The sequence below is a fragment of the Populus nigra genome, chromosome 7 (assembly GCF_951802175.1).
Source record: "Populus nigra chromosome 7, ddPopNigr1.1, whole genome shotgun sequence".
In the NCBI taxonomy this organism is placed as follows: Eukaryota; Viridiplantae; Streptophyta; class Magnoliopsida; order Malpighiales; family Salicaceae; genus Populus; species Populus nigra.
In genome coordinates, this window is record NC_084858.1 from 18,712,617 (window position 1) to 18,737,193 (window position 24,577).

The 24,577-nt window shown below is 31.1% G+C and overlaps 1 protein-coding gene and 1 pseudogene across 1 annotated transcript; both read left to right on the forward strand.

Annotated features, from left to right (window-relative positions):
* Positions 1 to 1,625: 1,625 nt before the first annotated feature.
* Positions 1,626 to 5,785, forward strand: LOC133700214 (MLO-like protein 12; annotated as a pseudogene).
* A 12,136-nt stretch (positions 5,786 to 17,921) lies between these two features.
* LOC133700230 (glutaredoxin-C9-like) lies at positions 17,922 to 18,928 on the forward strand. Its single transcript, XM_062123777.1, has one exon. It carries the CDS (start codon positions 18,175 to 18,177, stop codon positions 18,643 to 18,645), a length of 471 nt encoding a protein of 156 aa, XP_061979761.1. The 5' UTR covers positions 17,922 to 18,174; the 3' UTR covers positions 18,646 to 18,928.
* Positions 18,929 to 24,577: the final 5,649 nt, after the last annotated feature.

The window sequence follows — 24,577 nt, forward strand, 5'->3', positions numbered from 1 at the left end:
ACTTGGAGAAGATGGTTTCAGACTACAACAAGAATACTCCTGTTCTAGTTGCTTGATAGGATAATAATGTTACCCTGGTAAATTTCGTGATGGTTTTTGATGCATGACCTGGCTAACATAGGCCAGAGGCAAAACCATGGGAAAACACTTCAAACCTTATTATTATTATTTTTACTACACAGGAGATGTTTGAACTTTGCTTCCGCATTGCCAAACAGTAAAAGGATGTAAGAACTCTAAGTCCAATGACCAGTACCCTTGAGGTATTGTCTGAAGGGCATGGCATTGAAAAAGGTTTCCTTTGACTCACTGGTGATGTGGGGTTATCAATATGTGAAACTGATTCAACTATTTGGACCATATAATTGAGCAGAGAGAAATAATGTTGGTCAGTGAAATATGATGTTTGATATTTCCTTCGGTTACGTTTTGGAAGGACCTTTGCATTATTTTGCATGTATCTGGAAAGGAAGAAGATTGCAAATGATATTCTTTTCTTTGAATGATAAAGACTACCAGCGAATTCAATATTTGAAAATATCTCCAAAGCTGATGAACTTAATAGACTTCACAGCCGCAAAGACAAACCTGGTGGCTTGGCTGCCCAGCTAAGTCAATCAGTGAGGTAGAGAGGTAGATGGATGTTGGAGGCGGCAAGAGTCTCTGGGGCTAGAGAAAGTCAAAACTTTCATATCTTAATTTAACCAAAGTGTAAATGTTCAGATTATTAAAGTATAAAACATGACAAAAATAGGTGTCATAAATCTAAGAACCTGAGAGCAGGGGTGGCCGGCACTGCAAACCTAATGCCCTGTCTCCGCCCCTGCCTAAGAGTCTACTTTTGCTTTCTGATTACGCGTAGCGTCGTCCGTTGCTTTCCCACCTAAGAACTAATATGAATGAAAGGTTCTGGTATTTCAGCACGGTCCGTATGTGGAAAATTTGCCCTTCTAATTTCCACGTAAAGTATTTTTGGAATATAGTCAGTACCCTAATTAATAAATTAATTATCTTAAATACTGTTCACACCTATGTTTAAGCAAATCCGGGATGAAAAGGTTCATTAATGGTAGTTCATCATGTAATTCAAAACCTAATAATGAGCCTACCAATAAACCTAAATAAGAGCTCTTTTTTTTTTTCTTTTCCTACGTTGCATTTCTTCAAAAGCCATATCGTATATAAAAAGGGTATCCGCATCGCTATTATATGCTAGAACACCTTTAAGAGTCTCCATGATTTTAGTTATTTTATTATTATTATTATTATTATTATGTAATAAGTATTATTGTATTACCCAAGAGGGCCAAGACTCACTTTTGAAAATAAAAACTACTTGTAGAGTTTTTTTTTTCCCTATGAACATCTACTCGAAGATATTATTTAGCAGTTAATTGGACCAAAATTTATAGGAATTTGACTAGTCCTCAAGAGGTGATTGTAAAGTGAAAACGATGTCTACAGTAGTGAAAGTACGTTCCCATTTGATGGACTGGAACCGTTCTACCACTTGACATTTCAGCATACACGTCTCTGATTCCGTACCCACGCGGTACGTCAGAACTCGTGCGACGATTTGAAAGAACCACGCACCAAAGACCCAGAGTTTCTCTGTCGGCCCTGTCTTCACTTCCACCTGAAATATATAGAGCTAGCACAAAAGAGAAACACAGGTTCCATGGAAAACGAATCCTCTATTGTTATTTATTTCTCCTTGTACAGAACATAGGCTACTCAATTGAGGATCCAATATCACTCACAAGAAAGAAAGAAAGTAAGAAAGAAAGAGAAATAGTCGTACGAGATCATGGCTGTAGAAGCAAAAACATTGGAAGAAACACCAACATGGGCTGTGGCTACTGTTTGCTTCTTTTTGATATTAATATCCATCTTTATTGAGTATTTGCTCCATCTTTTAGCTAAGGTACGTACATATAACACTCAGAATTTGACATGCAACTACGCAAGAATATTGATCAACCACCCCTTTTGAAACACAAGCATGCTCATTTTATCATCTCCGTTGATCATTTGGTATTAACTTCCCACTTCTTTATTTTTTTGGGGACACAGTATTTCAACAAGAAAAGGAGGAAGTACCTCATTCAGGCTCTGTACAAGATCAAAACAGGTGATCGGACACTACAAAATATAGATATAACTGGAAGAATAATTTCTCACAGACTGCTTTCTTGCTAATTCATTACTAAACCTAAACCTTTATTAATTTTTGTTTGTATAGAGTTGATGCTACTGGGTTTCATCTCATTGTTGATGACTGTGTTGGAAAAGCCAGTTGCAAAAATATGTATCCCAAAGAGTGCAGGCGAAACCTTTCTTCCCTGTGGTAGCGTGGATTCAAGTGATTGGAGTGAACAAGAAACCAAATGTTCAGAGCAGGTATAATTTTGTACACCCATATTTACATATCCTTATATAATTTAGAAGAACAATCTTTAACACTAATGTTTATTTCGACTGGATTCTTGAACAGGGAAAGGCTTCTTTGTTGTCCACGGAAGGTATGACACAACTCCAGTACTTGATTTTTGTGCTGGCTTCCTTCCATTCTGTGTCAAGCATTCTCACATTCTGCTTAGGGATGGCCAAGGTAAATTTTGATTTTTCTTTTATGATCATTTATTACAGAATAATTAGAAAATAATATAAATTATAAATTATTAAATATAAAATATATCATTAAAATTTTGATTATGAGTTTGAATTTTATCGTTTCTATTTATTTAATAAAAAATAATAATAAAATAAAATAGATTTATGTAAATTTTAAATTTCATTTAAAAATATATATTAGAAAATAATATAAATTATATTATAAGATCTCACTGAATAATTTAAATTATTAAATTGAAAATTGTTTTTAAGCAAAATTTCCCATTTTACAATTTTGATGTTTCCATTACCTACTATTAAATTATTTACTCTTGAGAACAAAATCGATTAAAGAAAGCCCGCCAAAAAGGAATGGAAGTTGTCCTGAAATATTCTTACATAGACGTGTGAACTTAACAAACCTTAGTTCGAGTGATTTTGGAACGGGAAAGTTGGACTTGTGTTTGAAAATTTGCATTTTGCTTTCAGATGAGAAGATGGGAGTCATGGGAGGCAGAGACGAGGACACTGGACTATCAATTTTCGACAGGTAAGATTAAATATTAATGGTCGCGTTATTCTTTCTGGGACCCTTTTATTTTGTTTCATCCAGGAATCAATGTTATGGCCTAAAAATTTCATCATTAAATCGAAAATATCTTACTTGCGAAATTTCATGGTTATATTGGTCACAATTTAGAAAACAAAAAAAAATTGCTATACAAGCTTATCATTAAACCTGGTGACTTGACCGGCCGACTATGCTACAAATGCCGACTATGCTACAGGCTTAGATAAGGTTTTAATCTGGGTTTGAATTGACATGATGTAAATCAGTAATGGTTTATGAATATAATTTTTTAAAATGATATTGTTTTTTTTTTAAATTAATTATTAAAAATATATATATTAAAATTAATTTATTAATTCATTAAATTGATAAGCCGGGCTTGGAACATGTTTAATAACTTTGTGTAAGGCATGTAAAAAAAAATCACCAGATGAGCTACTGAATTATTGAAGTTTGTACTTATTTTGCTGTTTCTGATCATATATTCAGATCCCAGGAGATTCCAGCTCACTCATCAAACATCATTTGGGAAGCGGCATTTGAGATATTGGAATGAAAACTCAGTTCTTCGCTGGCCGGTTAGTTAAGAAAAAAGGAAAAGAATGTCAGATCATGTTTAAATTTTTTCTGCTTATTTCTGTAAAGTTGTTGTTTTGCCAATCTTTCGCAGGCATGCTTCCTCAGACAGTTCTATGGCTCTGTCTCCAAAGTGGATTATTTCACACTTAGACATGGATTTATCATGGTAGATACCAACCTCAACTAGTTGAAAATAGGGACAAAGTTACAGAGGAAGGATAATGAACAATTCTCATCAACTCAAACTGGTGTTTTTTGTCTGCTCGCAGGCCCATTTTGATCAAGACAACAACTTCGATTTTCACAAATACATTAGAAGAGCTTTGGATAAAGACTTTGGTGTGATGGTGGGGATAAGGTAGCCATCCTGATGATGAAAAATAATTTCCAATCTTGAAAGCTCACTATAAACACATTAAACCCAAACATTGGAAACTTAATTATTTGCCTAAATTTCTGTTTTTGCAGTTTCTGGATTTGGATGTTTGCTATTTCTTTCATATTCTTCAATGCACACAGTATGTTCAAATACACTCTCACTTCATTTAATCAGATTCTATATATACCTGAATACCCTATCAAAGGTTTATAGCTCTAACCTTTTGTCCATGTATGCGTGTAGAATTTTACAGTTATTACTGGCTTCCATTTATTCCATTAGTGGTAAGTAAATCGACTCCAATAATTACTGATATTCTTGAAAAAGATTCAAGTAATTGTACATGAAGAACCTGTATGTTGAACTTGGTGTTGTGTTTTGCAGATGTTGTTGCTGGTTGGGACAAAACTACAAGCCATCATAACTTTAATGTGCTTAGATAGCCATGATAAATCTCATGTTGTTAAGGGAACTTTACTTGTTAGGCCTAGTGACCATCTCTTCTGGTTTGGTAGGCCTAAATTGCTTCTCCAACTCCTACATTTCATATCGTTTCAGGTCATTCTTCAATCCCTTAACCAATTTTTCCTTTTTTTAATTTTTTTTTGTTAAAACAGCACAGCAATTCTGTATATGTAAAGATATAGAAAAGAAAAATTATATATATGTGGCTGTTTGAATCTATTCTAAATTGTATTTTGGGCTTTGCAGAACTCCTTTCAATTGGCATTCTTTACATGGACTTGGGTAAGCATTCATTGGTGATTTATTGTTTAAATTTTCTTCTATTAGTTTGTTTGAAGGACGAAAAATTCCAGTTCTAATGTTGCTTCAAAATTCAGTACAAATTTGGGTTTAGATCATGCTTCCACCGACGAACTGAAGACATTGTCATAAGGGTTGTCATGGGAGTGTTGGTACACTTTCTCTGTGGCTATGTGACATTACCTCTATATGCTTTGGTCACACAGGTATGCATCTGCATATGTTTATGATCACCAGATCCTATATAGCATAAAAAAATTTCATAGCATACAGAAAACACGTATATTAACCTAGAACAGCTACCATTACAGCGCGGTAATTCAACTAACTGTGATTATATATTCAAGAATTTGATCCTAAATGTGACTTGCAAAACAGATGGGTACATCAATGAGGCCAGCTGTGTTCACAGAAGATGTGATTGGAGGGCTGAAAAGATGGCGAGCGAAGGCTAGGAAAAACCTGAAAAATTCCTACTCAGCCCGCCCCTCCCTTGACACTTCACTTTCCCTTGACTCTTCACCTTCTTTCAGCCTCCATTCTAGACCCGAATAATCTATTGGACAGTGATCGCGCTGCTATTGAAGTATCGGAGGAAGCAGAAGACAATGCTGAGCAGCCTCAGGAGCTTAAAAAAAGTGGTTCCTTTGAAGGTTTTGATGTGAGCAACGAGGCACACCCTATAGAAAAAGAGAGCGATTCATGAGTACTCAGCAGATATAATGTGTCAACAGTGTCGGGATAGTTCAAAGATAATTGTTTATATTAATTCATTGTGTTTATTCTTTATTGCATAGAACTTGGATATATACATGTACAATAAATTATTTTTAAGAATGGAAAACTAAGAATATAAATATATCAAAATCTTTTCTAAACTTGTTCTGATTTCTAATTTTTCTAATTTGTAATATTTTCTAAACCAAGAATTAATTATTGTCAACGCTCCCCCTTAAGTTAATGCAAAGATATCTTGTATGTCTAACTTGTTGAGAGAGCATTGAAATACTTTACTTGATATTGCTTTTGTAATTATATCTGCCAATTGATTCTTAGATTTGACAAAAGAAAAAATCACAATTTTCTTATCGAGTTTCTGCTTGATGAAATGTCTATCTACTTTCACATGTTTAGTTCGATCATGTTAAATTGGATTATTAGCTATGACAATTGCGGTTTTGTTGTCGTAATACATCTTGATCTTAGTCTTTATAGGATATCCTAGCTCTTTAAATAGTCTCTTTATCCATAATATTTCACATAATTCTTTTGTCATCTCCCTGAATTTTGCTTCAGCACTAGATAAAGGAACAACATTTTACTTCTTACTTTTTAAGGTTACTAAGTTTCCTTTAACAAAGGTAAAGTATCCTGCAGTTGAGTTTCTGTCAGTTAGATTTTCTACCCAGTTTGCATCAGTATAACCAATGATGTTAAGATGATCTTTCTTTGAGAAAAGAATTTCTCTTCCTGGAGAGGATTTTAGTATCTAAGTACTCGTAATGTTGTCTTTATATGTACTTCACTTGGGTTCTGCATAAATTGATTGACTAAATTGACTGCATATGCAATATCAGGACGTGTATATGAAAGATAAATGAGTCTTCCCACCAATTTCTGATATCTTTCTCTATTTGTTGGAACCTGATCTGGATATTTCGCTAAACAATAATTTTGTACGATTGATGTATCTACAGGTTTGCAATCCAACATACGTGTCTCGGCTAATAGGTCTAATAATACTTCTTTTGTGAGAGGAATATGTCCAGTTTTGATCTGTATACTTCAATGCCCAAGAAATATTTTAACGCACCAAAATCCTTCATTTCAAATTCACTTACTAGATACCTTTGTAATTCTAAAATTCCTTTTTTATTATTTCTTGTGATTATTATATCATCAACATAGATAATTAAGACTACTATATGGTCTGAGTTGCTTTGGCTAAATCCATATTTTTACATTACTAGATTGAATCTTTCAAACCATGCTTGAAAATACTGTTTCAATTTATAAAGTGATTTTGTAAGCTTCACACTAAAACTGTTGACATGTCTGTGTATTGAGATCTAATCACAATACACGCGTCAACATGTAGACAAGCCTTGCAGTGGCTCATGTGGCTTTATCCCATCATTGATGGTTGCTTTCCTGTGTTGATGAATACATTTCGACGAGAGTTTTTTAATGATACGACACATGTCGTGATCAGATCTCTAGTATGCTTTACCGTCACATTCTTCAAGTATTTCTTTTTCTTTCCCTTCTCTCTTTTTTCCCATCTCAATTTCTACGCCAATTTTTATTTCTCCCTTCTTGTGCGAGCCAGCTGCTCTTCTTCCTTTTTTTCGTTTGATCGGTTAATTTCCTTTCCTTTGGGCTTTTTGTTGTTTGGTTTCATTTGGGCCTAGGCCCAAATGGACACCCTGTCTGCACTTTTTTGTAGGGCACATCAATTAGGGATATCGTTATGCCAATCCATTAGTCGTTCCCTGCTTCGGACCACTTTTCTATACCCTTGTTCTGTTTACTTCAAGAACGTCTAGCCAGAAGGGCTATTGACAGTAGAACACTTCCCGCAAGCCCTTTTTATTTTATTCCCATGAAGTCTTCAACACAGAATATAGATTCAGATACACCAGCTTCATGCTTTTTTAGAAAAATCCAGCAGGAATAAAATATGCACACCAAGCAGGAATTTTAATTCCTCGATCTCGCCGCTTCTATACTTCATTTTTACAGCTGAGATCAGCCATTATAATGTAGGCCAGACATTCTAGCTCAAGAGAAAACTTGAAGGGGCTTTTGCCCTTTTAACAGTGTTATTTTATGAGTTTTTTTTTTTCTTTTCAAATTAGCACAATTAAAAAGACAATTCTCACTCTATCATAGAAATAATGATAGCTACAAGCACAACTTTAAGATCCTGCATATAATAAATGTGTGACCTATAAAATTTGCAAGCAGCTACATGCGCAACTTTACGATCGCCCATGTAGTTTCATGACCTAGAGGTTAGGCATCAAAACTGGTCTTGCAGCGTAAAGTAAATGCGCAACAAAGAGCTGTACTGTGAAGATTGTTTTGGAGTTTAGCGTTGAATGAAGAGGGTTTCTTTGTTAATATCCTTTTATGATTTTTAAAGATGATACTAAATATTAAAAATTATCTAAGAAAAAAATACATTAAATTCAATTTAAATATATCTTTAGCGTTGGAATTCGCCGCGACAGAGGGGGATTGGAATTGGAAGTGGACCTGAATCATCATTAACCACAAAGTCCCATTTCGGTGGTGGTAATGGGAAGACGCCGATCTTGGCGGAGACCTCATCAGTGTCAGGGTCGGCAAGGAATTTGACAGTGGCAACGCGGCAGAGGATGAGAGAATGGATTCTTTGAGCTAGGGAAGTTGACAGGGGATTGAGAGTGCTCGGCATGGCCTTGTAGAAAATAAAAGACTATATGCTGTTGAGTGGAGCGATTTGAACCATGCTTCCTGCACAGGCTTGCCATGGTTGTGGATCCAAGCTCTTCTTCTCTGTCTCTTTCATAGCTAACTGCTTGGTTTTAACAAAAAAAACAAAAAACTAAAAATTTGCTAAATTTGAAGAAAACCCAGTTCATTCATTAAATTAAATTGAAAACCATCTTCACCTCACCTGTTCATGGGTGCAGATATTTTTTTAAAAATATAGATATTTAAATTTAATTTTATTTGTTCATGGGTGCAGATATTATCACTATTTTTATACCAGAATGAGAATTATTTTATAAAGAACATAAATTTTATCATTATGCTAATTTTGAAAGAAAAAAAAAAACGTTATTTTACCTTAAAAGAGGCGGCTTATGGACCTGCAATATGATGAAGCCAGATGCTTTTGTCAGCAGGAAATTTACCTCTAATTTTGTCGTTTGCATGTCTGTGAGTCAAAAATTGCGGGCGGATATGAGACCAAAATTACTAGGCATTTATATTTTGCTTAATTTCTTGGGATGCACGCTAAGCACATAGATTTTTGTTTTTCTATTTTTCCCAGCAAATGGGGATCTTAGATGGACCACGGAAATTATTGATGTGCTCAGTGATGAGGTCATTGAAGCATCCTTATAACGAACTCCGGCCAAACCAAAAATATGCTATTTTATTTGTTTATTAACCCATATATTTATGGTGGACGGTGTGCTTTAAGCGCTTGCTTGGAATAAAAATAATATATTTTTGATATAATATATCAAAATAATTTAAAAATATGAAAAAAATTAATGATATTTTTAAATTTATAATTAAACCGGAATGAGAAACAATATCTAATAAGAGTTACCGAAATCTGCTTTGCCGTGTAAACATTGTTTATGGAAAATATGATGACATTTGTTGAAATAGAAGCATGGGAGGGCTCATCTTCATCACTTTGAATCAGCGTATTAATTATAGTTTACCACTAGTTTTGTCTCCCGCACACTACGTCAAGTGACGTTATAAAATCTATTTTAATATTTCAATTAATTTTGAAAATTTAGGTGAATGAGATAAAATCAATACATATTGATAACACTTAAAAATATAATCAAAATAACATGTGGTATCAGGTTTGAGTTCTCAGATTACTAATATTAATTTCAGGATCTATAAAAATTAACTAGTCGAGATGCGTGTAAACTGATCTGGATACCCCGCGTGAATAAAAAAGAATCATATAATTTTCTACTTGATAGTTTTGTTTTTTTTTTATATTGATATAATTCTGAAATTTATTTTCATAATTTAAAATCTAATAATAAATTTATATAGGAAAATGATAACATCAAACAATAAATTATATGAGACTTTGATGGAACTTTAAGAAAAATAAGGAATCACATTTTTTAGACATGTCAAATAACTATGATCAATTTTCGACAAGACACAAGAGACTGAAAATTAAAATAAATTAAAAGATGATAAATTATCAACTATTAAATCTTTATTATTTAGACCGTTTCTCTTCTAAATGTCAATCCTGATAGCGTCAAGATTTTCATTACTGTAAAAACATTAGTGTTGTTTTAACTCCATTTTGGATCTAATTATCATTAAACTTTTGAAAACTATGCACCCTGGATTGATTAATTATTAAATATTAAACCTCGATTATTGTAAAAACATTAGTGTTATATTAACTCCATTTTGTATGTTATATTAAAAAAAATTGATAATTAAATTTATTTTATAAGTTTGTATGTGGTATCATTATTTTTTAAGAAAATGATTACATATAATAACAATTTTTATAAGTAAACAAGGAAAAGTTCAAATTATGAAAACAATCATCCTTTGTTTTATAAGTTGCATGAAAAGTCTGAAAAAAAATAATTATGGGAAGGAAATTTATTTTGAGTAAATAGTACAATATGAGAAAAATATTAGTATATATATGTATATAAAAAAAAAACCTCGGCCAAGACAAAGAAAAGCCCTTACGTCAGACCTAGACGCTTACTTTAAGTCTGGATGAATACAACCCATTAGGTCATAAGAGAAAAAAAGGTTTGACGATATTTGGGTGGTGTTGGATGGTCTAGCATAAGTTATTTTTAAAGTGATTTTTATTTTAAAATATATTAAAATAATAATTTTTTAATATTTTTAAAAACTATTTATAATATCAGTATATTAAAACAATCTAAAAACATTAAAAGAATTTAAACAAAAAAAATTTTAAATTTGTTTTTCAGTAAGAATTATGTTTCATGATGTTTTGATAAATGTTTTTGCTTGAAATTAAGTTTTTTAATATTTTAAAATTATTTTAATATACTAATATTAAAAATAATTTTTTAAAAATAAAAAATATATTATTTTTATATATTTTCAAGTAAAAAATATTTTTAAAAATAACCACTAACACAATATCATTCCTAAAATTAACTGTTCCATCAATTATACATTTAAAAAGCATAAAATCATCCCCATAACATGTGAAAACCATTTTATAGCCTTAAAATACATCTCAAATTCGCTCTAGAATGTCTCAAAAACAAATCAAACACAAAAATTCAATAGTTTTTTTTTTTTAAATCTCTTTTTCCTCGCTAAAAACGTTGGCAACAAACTCTCCTCGTAATCACGGACACATGGATACCAAGATTTTTGGATTACATGGTTGGAATGGAGCTCGTTGGAGTTTTCTCACTCGTGTCTTCTCCCTCGATTCTTTTCTATCTTCATCCAGGGACCAAGATATATTACGAATAAAGGGTAGGGACCATTGAAGTAAGACATTAAAATCTAAGGATCAGATTGAATATATATATTTCTAAAAAATCACTTAATTTCTTTTTTTATAAAACAGTGTTGTTGTTATGTCAAAACAATCTAAATCAAAATCGTTTTTGCCCTGGTGAACAATATTTGAATCACCAGTGGCACTGAAATTAAGTTTAGTGCTAAAATACATTTACAGTTACTCGTCATTCTCTTTAGTTTTTTTTTAATTATTAAATATTGGTAATAGAAATCTATAACTCTTTTGATCAAATATGAATGTAAGAGTACTGCCGTCCACATTATGCAGCTGCTGAAAGTTCATTGAATATGGACATTTTGATTAATAAAGAATAAAAAATTAGTTATCAAATATTTAAGACAACTATTTTTTTTATCATCAAAAACTAAATGAAAAGGGAAGTTCCTGGTTCCTTCATTGTTGATTTAAACAGTGATTTGTTTTTTTTATATATACTTTAATATTTAATTGATTTAAAATTAGATTTTATAACTTTTAAAGTCTATTTTCTACGAGATTATCATGATTTTATTATCTTGGTTAACTCAGTTTTTTTAATTAATTTTTTTCAATTACATCTATACTGAATTGATTGAGAATTGAATTTCATGATTTGTTTTGATTTATTTTCTATTAGGTTATCTCAGTCACATGACACGGGTTGCAAGTTTGACAGGTTAACTCAAGTAGATTTAAGTTATTTGTTTTTGGGTTTTTTTTTTATTTTTTATTTTCTCAAGTTCATCCTTCAATATTGAGTTAATTGAGAATTGAGTTTTACAATTTAATTTTATTTGTTTTTTATGAGGTTATTCGGTCTTATGACTTGAGTCATAAATTTGACAAGTTATTCGAAGTTAACCTGAGTTGACCTAATATGTTTCCGTCTTAATATTTTCTTAAAAAATATCTTGAATTTTCTTAATCAAACTATATTTTTAACATCATTCAATTAAGTTGTCTTTTAATCTATCAAGTTAATCAGTCACTCTAGATCAAAACTCACAGTTTAAATCCATTTTTACTAGAAAACATGTAACACTTTTGGATATGATTTTTACATTAAAAAATAAAATTGATCCAATATGTAACGTTTTACAATCAAGTAATCTAGTATTAACCAAAATAAATATTTTTAAATTAGTTTATGCACCAATCAACAATAAATTTTTATCTTATTTCATCTCCATGATCATGATGAGTAGCGTGATACGCCAAATTAATTATTTCTGTTAATTAAGCACCGAAACAATTATAATTAAATTGCATGGCAATTGGGTCTTGATTTCGCCCGTGAGTTATATGGATCTCCTCTGAACAAATCTTGGTACAGAGTATGGCTAATTTTTATCCTTGTTTTTGTTTTTCTCCTTCAACTTGCTTAGGTTTCCAAGTAAGGTGACAAAAGGTCTTGCTATGAGTAGAAATATTCTAGTTAGTTGCAATTATTTAGGTTTAATTATGTCAAACTAAATATATTATTGTATTATAATTTATTGTGATAGATAGTTTAGCATGATTATTAAATAAACTACATGAAAATGAAAGGTAACAAAACTAGAATAAAACTTAACTTTATAAGAGAAAGCAACTACCAAACATATAATCATAGACAAAATTAAACCAGATATATTAAACTAATAAATAAAGGCTTATTGGTTATATATAAATATACAATCACACACTTGTTCAGATTGTTTAATATATTTATTTGTTAAAGTACTTATAATATACACACACACACAGACTAGGTTGATGCCAAGAATTGTATCATATATCCTTAAAATTTTACTGCTCATCATTTGATGCATACAGGTTCAATGTAATTAGTTTTTTAAAATTCTAACAACATTATTTTGATTGGTTACACTTATAAAGGTTCATTGATTACAAAAAAAAAATTAAATCTGGCTTCATAATTTATTTTGTTTACTTTATATAGAATTATCGTTATCTTAAACAAACATCTTAATATTGAGTTGATACTTGATTTTGCGAGTGAATATTTTTGATATCATATAATTATATAAAAAGTAATTTTAAAAAATTTATTTAATTCAGTGGAGTCTATGATTCAAGTTATGGGTTTGGCAAGTTATGCCACGAAACCCGAATTGATCCAATATATTTCTTTCTCAATACTTCAAAAAAAAAAACAGTCATCTTTATTTTTTTTTAAAGCCAAACCATGTTTTTACCAGTTATCCAAGTTGTCTTCAAACATTTCAAGTTGACTGGATCATGTCAAACTAACTCTCATGCGGTTTAATTTGAAACTTAGAATAAGCAAAGATGTTAATCATGAGATTTTAAGGTTAACCGGTTGCGCCAAGTTTAACAACACTGCCAGAAAGCTCCATGCGTCCTATGAAGAAGTCACTCTTGTTATGAAAGCCCTACACAAATCATAACCATATATGTAACTATCTCTATCAACCCTCATTTAACTCTTACTTGTATACCCCATAAAAAAAATATCTAGACATGAGATGAGATTAACTCTTAAAAATAAACACCACTCCCACCAAGTGAGAGATTTACCAATTTATTATAGAGTATTACACGCTTGTCACTCTAAAAAGTCTATTTGGATTATATATATTATAAAAAACACATACAAAACACTAGAAACATTTTAAAATTTGTAACATAAAATAGTGGTTTTATGTGTAAAATTCTTCCCTTAACTTTTTTATGGATATTCTAGGATGTGGTATCTCAATCTTGAACCTAGCTTCATCATTGGCTTTTATGATATCTATGTGAAGCTTTTCTTTTGTCTTAACTCTAGTATTCCAACTATAAAAGCATGACTAATCTATTATTTATTATTTAATGAGAAAATATATGAAGCATAATTCCTCTTTTACATTTCTATAATTTTTCGAGAGAGAGAGAGAAAAAGGTCTGAATCAAAGATTTTTTATCAAAGTATATGTGTGTTAGCTAACTTTAAATTTCCAACCAGTAGCATTGTAATCCTTTCTAAATAGCAAGGGAATTTTTTTATATAATTTTTTTAGAAAAACAAATCTAAACGGGGTAAATTAAGAATAATAATAAAATTCTAATATATAGCACAATAATAGTTTATGAAAGGGGTTGTTTTAGAAGTCTTGAAATAGTTTTCATATTGCTATAAAATCAGTACAATCTCAATACAATATAAATTACATTTCACTACAATCTCAATACATTAATAACAATTTCAACAAAAAAATAACAAATTTAGTGGACTTAGATTGAACGTGAAGATGTTCTCCATGAAAAACAACAAAACACATGCATAAGAATCATAGTGATTGAATTTAATTTCATTCTTTAATAATTTATTTTTAAAAAATTAAATTTAATGATTTAATTTTATTAGCTTTCTATTTGATTATTATTCATTCTAAAAATGTATTGACATTGAATAAATGCTCAATTTAATGAAAAATATTTTGATTTTATTATTTAATCAAAGCTAATAATAAAATGATCAAAATTGAAAGTGGATGAAAAATATAGCCCTCTTTTTTCCAAGTATTGTTCATCCACCACATTTTTGGCAAACTTTGCCTTGAGGAATATTTTCTTAAGTTTTATTTTAGTTTCTTAATTATGATAATTGATAATTATATGATTTAGTCTACAATTTTATTTTATTTATATTTAAGTTTCTAGTCTTAAAAGAGGAGATGAAGTTGTAAGAACTCTGTATATATATATATATATATATATATATATATATATATATTGGCTGTCCAACACTAGAACAAGAACAAGGTGACAAAAGTTCCTAGTATTTTACTGCCTTCAAAACGTGGAATTTGTTTTTGAACGGGAGCATAAATGATACTTAGAAGTTAGAACCCAAAATAAAAACGCAATGGAATAATGAAAAACATGTTTTTGCTGTTTGTGTTTGTACGTTGTAAAGAACAGAAAATCCAGCTGCAATCTCTCTATCACGGCATTAATAACATTTATTTTTGTATTTTAAGAGTATATTTAAAAAATATATATTATTTTTTATTTTAAATTATTTTTTAAATATTTTCTTATTATTTTAATATACTAATATTAAAAATAAAATTTTAAAAAATAATAAATATTATTTCATCATATTTTTAGACAAAAAAACATACTCTTTAAAAAACAAACCACTTCCGTCCAACAACTTCCAACCAAAATCCAAGACATTTCTCAAGTGGGTCCCATGATCTATGTGGTGCAACGTCAGCAATGAGAAATGGAACTGGTCGTGATACGTGTCCAAGAATGAAAGCATTGGTTTTAAAATAAGTAGGCGGCCAAAGATGGCCTCATCAGCGAATATTATCCAATTGTCGAGATGATGAAGTGAGGTACGGTTCGTGACGGTGAATGTTATGTCACCGGCGACATTGTTTATACGGATGACGTGAACACAGCGCACCGTCCTGGAACGGCCTTTTTCTCCACTTTGGGTTGATAATTTTCAAGTATCTCCCTCCATCGGGTGTTTGTTTCTTGGTTTCGGCTCACGGGTCGATTTAATAGAAAGAGAGGATTCATTAAGATTTCTCACCATTAAACTTTAATAAAAACTTAATATTAAAAAATAAAATAAAAAAATAAAAAAATAAATATCCAATTAAAAAATAATAATAAGCTTGCTACAGTATATTCCACGTATGTGGATTCGAGGCAGGTTGTCTATCTCTTTTGTTACATCACTAAAAATATTGGTAGCCTCAATACTTAAACTTGTAATCTTAACTAATCAGCATCCCACATTAACCAAACGATTTACATTATAAAATTGATATAAAATAATTAAAATAATATATTAATCTAATTCACATAAGTAGTTAAACTCACCTCACCTCAACTCTTTGAATTGTATTTATAATACATATAATTATTTAATAATAAAAATAGTTAGCTCGGTAGTGTAGTATCAAATAATCAACCAATAGGGTTTTGGTCAAGTGATCGTGAGATATGTAAACTTAGAAGAAGTCATGGACTTAAAAAATGCTCAATTACAGAAATAGTCAGGGTTACCTCTCATCTTTATAGTGATGGTTTATTACTAATTATTAACGCTAATCTCCTGATTACTCCGCCGAATAATCTGAATTCCGTGAAGAAACTCAAGAAAAAATATATTTTCAAAATTATAAAAATTAGAGCCTCATTTAGTTTCTATTAAAATAATAAAAGAAAAGAAGAAGAAAAATAGATAAAACCCTTATTTTCTAAAGTAGATAATATAAAATATAGCTTGTATATTAGGTAGTTATAGAAAACTTTATTTCACATTTAAAATGTAAGAGGTTTTGTTGAATCTTATAATGTGAGAGACATCAAATTGATAGATTTAGATGTTGGAAGGAAGATTTGGAGGGAAAGATAAAATCAAGATATATATATATATATATATATATATATATATATATATATATATATATATATATATATATATAAAATGACACTTAACATTTAAACATTTGACATCATGTAACATAAATAATTTTTAGAATTAATTAATTTAAGTTAATGAATTAAAATTTTAGAATTAATTAATTATGCATCACACCTCTTGTCAGGTTAGTTGTTCAATTAATTTGAATGAAAAGTTGCTTTTCAAACTCTATAAATAAATTAAAAGATGTGTGATTCTAAACTCTAAAGATACATTGATCTGAAAGAAAATTATTTTCTTTATAAATATCAGTTTAATATTGACATAAATTAATAAATTAGAAAACAATGTTCTTTTCTCTCTAACTTTTCTCTATGAACTATCTGTTTATATTTATCAGAAACAAAATTGAACTTCTTAATAAACTTATAAAAGATGTTGTCTATCAGTTTTAAGACTTTAATGTATTCTAAAGATATATTACTTTAATCCTGGAGCAAATATAATAAAGACAATTAATGTATTAAAAATAGTGATCTTTACGCTTCAAAGTCTGTTTGTTATACCCATTGATTCTATAGTAGATTACTCAAATAAAAAAAAAGAATGTGAAATAGTTTTTCAATTTACTAGAAAATTAGATAACTTATGTTTTCCAGAAAACATATTTTATTTTTAATTATTGAACACATTTTTCTTCTTTTTTTAGAAAATCTTTGAAGGAAAACGGAAAATTATCCAAAATGCTCGTCAAAGTAACACTTTTCCTTTAAGTTTTACATTAAAAAAAATATAAAAAGACATCATAAAGTAAGAAAACTTGTGAAGAAAATATGATGAATTTGAACTTATTTCTCAAAACCAATTGTGATGGTGGTTATAGTTTTTTTTTTCCTATAAAACAACATAAAATAAAAACAATTCTTTTATTTAAAAAAAAAACTAAAAGCGAAAAACGACAACAACAACTAATACTAAACAAGGCATTAAATTCATATAGCTCCGTTTAGGGGCAGAGCCAGGGAAGGTTGGTAGGGCCTGGCCCCTGAAAAAAAGAAATTCTGGCTTTCCTTAGACAATTTAAAATTTTAGGGCCAAAACTAGTAAAAATTAAAAGTTTTGGTCCTCCTAGAAAAACGTTTTTTAATCTTGTCCCTCTAAAAGTATTTTCTAGCTCCACCCCTGACAGAATTATTAACGTCCATTTATAAGAGGATATAGTCGGCAATTGTATGATCTTCTGCATCCAAGATTCCAAGTTGTCGAAGAAAGAATTTGGTTTTATTTTAATTAATTAATGTAAAAATTAGTTAACTATGATACAAGAACTCCTTGGCTAATCAGATATCAAGAAACAAGAAAGGGTCATGGTCAGGGAGATGTAGCAACTAGCTAGGAATCCGTCTACCAAGCTGTGATGTAAAACACGTCACCCACAGTCCCTGCCGTTGACGTGAGAGAGTCTTCTCATTTCCCCTGTCAAATTTCCCAATATAATGCCTCTCCATTCCCTCCCTCTCTTTCTCCACATGACAAGACAAATCTTCTAATTCCAATCTTTCAAATTTGTCACACTCGATCACACCGTCCATCAATCAACCCTCATGCAGGAAGCAATCCCATTTAGAGCCTACTCCCCGGCCACCACTGCCGGCAACCGGAAACTCCCGGGATGTGACTCACGTGATCATGGTGGTGCTAATAGTACTAGTGCTGGACATGTGCTAGTAGTGACCAATGGTCAAGAATGTCATGTCCAAAAATTAGTGTCAGAGAATTCGATCGCTATATTTGGCAAGCGCGGGTGTTGCATGTGTCATGTTGTGAAGAAGTTGTTACTAGGACTAGGTGTCAACCCACCGGTCTTCGAGGTGGAAGAGAAGGAGGAGGATTATGTGATCAAGGCGTTATCAATGATTAATGGGGATAAAGGAGGGAAGGATGCTGATCAAGTGCAGTTTCCTGTGGTTTTTGTTGGAGGCAAATTGTTTGGTGGGCTTGAAAGAATCATGGCTTCTCATATTACTGGTGAGCTGGTGCCTATCTTGAAAGATGCCGGAGCTTTGTGGCTATGACTATAATCTCTTCTCTTTCATTTACCCGTCTCTGATCATTTGAGGTAGGAATACAGGCCACCTTGTTGTCCTCTGTCTCTCTGGGTCTCTTGTTCAATTTGTGTGTTGATGGAGATTATGTCGAAGCTTTAGCAAAAGGAAGACCTTGTCAGATGTAATTAAATCATAATTTTACTTCTGATGTTGATGTAGATTAACCATGTAACATTTCTTTGGAATATCATGATTATATGAAAGACTTGTATCTCTGATCATGGTATAAAATCTGTCTCCCTTAATTACATGTTTCATTTTCAACTTAGGACACATCTTTTCAGCTTCCATAGTTTGGTTTGAGCTCGTTGAGAGATTTCACTTGCTCTTATTGTATCCCTTCTCTTCTTCTGCTCCACAAAATAAAATTATAGCCAGAGATGCCCGGGTTCCACAATCTTAGCCTGGACTGTAAAGTCATGTCTTAATCTGCTTGTTAGATCAATTCAGTTCATATGCTTTGTCTCCCCTAAAATGAAATAATCAGACACGACATTATGAATTTATTCAATGGAAGATTGGTGTCGTCATTTTCTATCTTTAGGGACTTATTCTGGGAAGAAGGATGTTTCAATCCCATGTTTTTTCCTGGAAATTCCTTGTAGATTTTTTGTCCTTGCAAGTAAACATTGGATATCGATCCCAAGTCCCAAGCCATATATATTTGAATATAAAAAAGCTAACCTACCCTTCCATTTATGTATTAATCTAACTAGTTGCTAATTGAATGCTCGTAGAGAACGGCATGTTGTTTTGGAAATTATAGAGCCGTATTGGAAAATATTTTGTAGCTGTGAAAAGCTGAAAGCAAACACAACATGCCTCCGGGATATTCTAAATTAAGGCAACGTAGAACTAGCTGTGCCAAACAAACTACGTGATCATGACTAATGTGCTATGGAAAAAAACAAAAGAAAGAAAGGGAAAGGAAGTAGAAGAAGAAGAAGAAAAGGCAGGTGTATATTAGAAAATATCCAAAGGTTCCGAAAGTCTAACCATAAGATTCAGAACTCCATATTAAGGATCCTGTAGAATTTGATAAAATCCCAACTTGACGACGTCCCATGTCAACATGCAGCTTGTGGTTCGTGTTTTTTTTTTTCTCTATTTTTTTTTGGATTTAGCTAGAGAGAAAGTGAGAAACTTCACCTAAAAGTGGGGGACTGGTAATGTGGTCCATTAAGTACGTGTATCTCAGGATTTGTTTGGTATTTCCATGTCTTTTGGCAGGCAAAAATAAAAGAGATAGGGATGGATCATCTTGGTAGCCTTTGTGTTAATGCTCTCTATCACTTGGTGGGGCTCCATTGAATTCTAAGATAACAAAACTGTACCCACTATATATGCGAAGGTCAACTGATGACCCCGTTCCACTTTCATTTTATTTCCTATTAATTTGTTTAAAAAAAAATATGCTAAAAATTATATTTTAAAGTGTTTTTAAATTAAAAATATATTAAATAATATACTTTTTATGTTTTTAAAACTATTTTTAACATATTAAAACAATCTAAAAATATATATAAAAATTAAGAAGTATCATTTCAAATGCATTCCCTTGCATTAGAGATCTGGGAAAATGCTGCGTTTTTTCTCACACATGAGTGCTGAAGTTTAGAATAATTAGGATGAAATGAACGTAACCATGTCACTTTTCCACGAAAGTGTTAAGAACATTGATTAGGACAATCGATAAGTGTTAGAATTTGATAAAATCCCAACTTGACGTCCCATATCAATTAGCTGCAACAACAGCTAGCGATGATGTCACCTTCACTTTGATGGGGGAAATGGGAAATGGCAGCCACGCATGGATTTTAACCTAATGGAGGACTATGTTTTATATACACATGCATGTAATTCCCATAAGTATCTTGTTCTAATCCACATTAATTTCTTTAAATAGAAGACACATAGTATTGGGAGCATCGCCCATGGGATATCCGCGAAGCATATATATATATATATATATATATATATATATATATATATATATATATATATATATATATATATATATATATATATATGTATGTATTACCTTGATTCATTGGATAGATCCGTCGAGTGATTTCACTGTATTATTGATTAATTTGACAATCACAAGCGAAGTTCTCTTCTGTCTTCGCCTCCTGGTGGATGCACTAAAGTCAAATGTAGTGCTGCTATCAAAACAGTTGAATGCTGATGATTTTGATTATGCAGTTTTGGTCTTTAATTAACTATATAGTAATAGCGAGCTGTTGCGTGGTGGTTTTTGTTTTGATTGATGAAGATATTTATTTTTTATAAACAAAATGATTTTTTAAACAAAGGCTACGTCTCTAGGACATGAGTCGAGCCTAATAAAACTATTTGTAAAGACGCACGGCGGAGTCAAAACCGTCAAAAAAAAGTACAACAGTTTGTAGACAACCGTACTCAACACTTCGTGTTATGTTTGTTCAATCATTTTATTTCGTAAATTATTATTTTCTTGACTTGAATACGATGGTTTTTTTTAAAAAAACATTTCAGGAGACCTATAATAGCCGGTTGAGGGAGAGATATGGGGACGATTCTTTGACTCATCTGGATTTGTAGATGGAAGTAGGATCGTCTGGTGGACTCAATAAAAGTTGGGTCTACGGGCTCTCCAGCACTACAGCTGAAAACTTGTGGTCAACCCGTAGTGTCTTAACAGTTTGGGAGCTCTCCATCAGTATCGAGCACCCAGTCTGAGGAGTTCATGATCTTGAAACAACAATATGAACGACTCTCAACGGATTATGATCAACTCCGTCAAACGGTCATGGAGATAAGATCAAAGATGAGTGATGATACATGTGCAGCCTCTTCTTGGCCGTACGGTCCCGAGAACAACCACCCTCCTCCTCCTCCTCCTCCTCCAGCTTCGCTATTATTCTAGTTTAATTTTGTTTTTGAAACACATTAAATTTGTAATGAATATTTGGATAAATATTATTTAACAATATTTTTATATTTTTAATGTTTAATACAATTTTATTTGGCTATTTATTTGGTTAATTAGTTTTTTTTACTATTAATAAATATTTTTTTAAAAAATATTTTAAATAAATACCGGCGGCTTTACAGACGGAACTAGGCCGTCGGTATTTTACCAAGAGTTACAAAACAATTACCACCCATGCCACAATCACTGACGAATATCTTCCATCAGTGTTTACCATCGCTATTACCGATGGACTATATCCATCGGTTGTTTAAAGAGAGTTCTGAAATATTTACCGCCCGTGCCACAATCACCAACGACCATTCTTTCGGTGATTATTGTTGAAAATACATATGAACTTATTCCGTCGGTAAAGTTCTCGCGGGAAAATGTTTTTTTTGGTGCCCTTCGTTGTCTTCAAGACCATAGGTGTTTGGTTTTTTTTATTTCCGACAGAGTTACGACGGAACGGGGAATTACCGACGATCGATATTCCGACAGACGTATTTTGTCTGTAAGAATTTTACCGATGATTGCGTGCCTTACACCGATGGAATTAATCTGTTGGTAAAATTGTTTAATGATGTAATGTACTAATTATTTTGTGCATGTCTTTTTATAAAAAATAAAATAAAAAAAAGAAAGAGAAAGAAGATAACCGTGGAATATGTAATAGATGACAACCATAGCAAAATATTAATTTAAGTTTTGTTTGGTATTATTTTCAAAAATTAATTCAAGTTATTTTTTAACTTTAGATTCACCTTTTGAAACCGTTTGGGAACGCGGTACGCGGTGCAAACCGCCTTCCCAAAAATTCAATTTTTTTTGTTAAAATTTAATATAGTTTGTATGTTTTAGATCGTTTTGATGTGCTGATGTAAAAAATAATTTTTAAAAATAAAAAAAAAACATCATTAGCATACATTTCGACACGAAAAATTATTTGAAAAGCAACCGCTACCACACTGCCAAACATAAAATCATATATATATATATATATATATATATATATATGATTAGAAGTAATTCTTGAATTATATTAAAATTTATTATAAATTTGAGTCAACTTTTTTTTACATCCCTTAAAAAAAACAATTTCGTTATTTTTTTTGTCCAAGTATTATTTTTAGCTTAACTACTTTTTTCATTAATTATTTAATAAAAAAATAACTTTTGGATTATAATTCAAAGTTAAAAATCACTTCCATAAGTCATGCCACATAGAATTTTAATTAGAATTTCACATAACCTTTTTTGAATTAATTGAAACAATCAATTCCAAGTTCCAAGATATTCTTTGAAGAGCTTTTATCTTGAAAGTATAGTGCTGCTGTCTTGGAGCTTACTTTGTCATTGATGATATTAGACCGATCTTTTAACCATATTCAATCAAGCTTCAAAAGACCTTTTTTTTTTCTCATTTGAGAAGAATCATTGTGGATTTAAGTATTATAATAATAATTTTGGTTTTCATTGCTATTAAAAATTAACTTGATATCAAGAGTAAAATTATATTTTCAAAAGAATTCAAATATTATTTGTGAATTGATAAGGGATAATTTTATCATTTAACTTTGAAAATACATAGCAAAAATATTTTTTGCATTTGAAATCTGAAAAAATAGTCTTTTGTTAAGGGTTTTTTTATCCTTTTTTTTTATTTGCATAATTAAATAACATTTGACTTTTCAGATTTATAGAATAATTGCAGAGGGCATTTTTGTCTGTGTTATGGTTGTTTTGTAATAATAGTATGCCCCAAGGGTCCTTTTCAGTTATTTATCTTATTAAAATATTAATAAATCAATATAATATGCTGATGCGCGCCACACATGCATCAACGCGTTAGAGTCCTCCACGCTATTCTAGAAGCGCGTGAGGACAATTACGATGACTAAAAAAACCTGATAGTTGTCTCATCCAATGCTCTATGATGTAGCGCAGTTGTTGGGGTAGGACATTTGCCAAGGCGGATGCGGTTCGGTGACAAAGAGGTTTTTTTCTCCTACCCTTCATTTCTCTCTCATGGGTCTTGGTTTTCGTGTCAGGCCTTTAAAATTTTAGTTGTGTCCTCCATTTTATATTTGTTTTGGATTTGATCCTCCTTCTTTTGATTTTTATTTACTTTGATTTTAATGCTTCTTGAAGTTTATTTTTTTCAATTCCATCCCTCTCCATATTTAATTTAATTTGTTGTTTGTATCCAATATGGTCCTTATTATTTTGATTGCTATTTTTTTATTCTTTGCATTTATTTTATTTTATTTTATTTTGTCCTTTAGAATTTTAATTCATTTTGTTTTTCAAATTTTTATCCTTATTTTTTTTCATTACTTTTTTTTTCTATCATTTTCTTCATTTATTTTGATTTCAATTTAATCCATGATTAGTTTCTTTCAATTATTTTCGGTGCAAGATTTGGTCCTCATTTTGTTTCTATAATTGAGGACTTTGCTTTGTAATTATTTCTGCCTTTTACAAGGTTGTCTCATTCTCATGACCCGGTCCACTAGTTTCAATGATTTACGTGGTTTGAGTTCAGTATTTTTTTTAAATCCTTTTTTAGATTTTTTTTAATTTTTATAATTTGACGTTGACTTATTAAGTTATGAGCTTTGTGATTTGTTCAACTTTTCTTTTGTGAGGTTATCCCTATATCATATCTTGGGTAAAAAGTTAGTCGGGTTAACATGGGTTGGCTTAGTTTTTTAAATTGATTTTTTATTCGGTTTTATCCTTTTCCATTAAATTATTAACCCTTGAGCGTTGTCATTTTTTTCACCTCCCTTTATGCGGAGTTATCCCAGGTGTGGGATGGTTAAGTATCTCAGTGTCCCCTCCACGAATAACCGGCACTCGATGGTGGCCGGAGTGGTGCGTGTTGCTTTTTGTTTTTTTTTCCTTCTCTCCTACTTGATTTTCATATTGGCTTTTAAAAAAAAA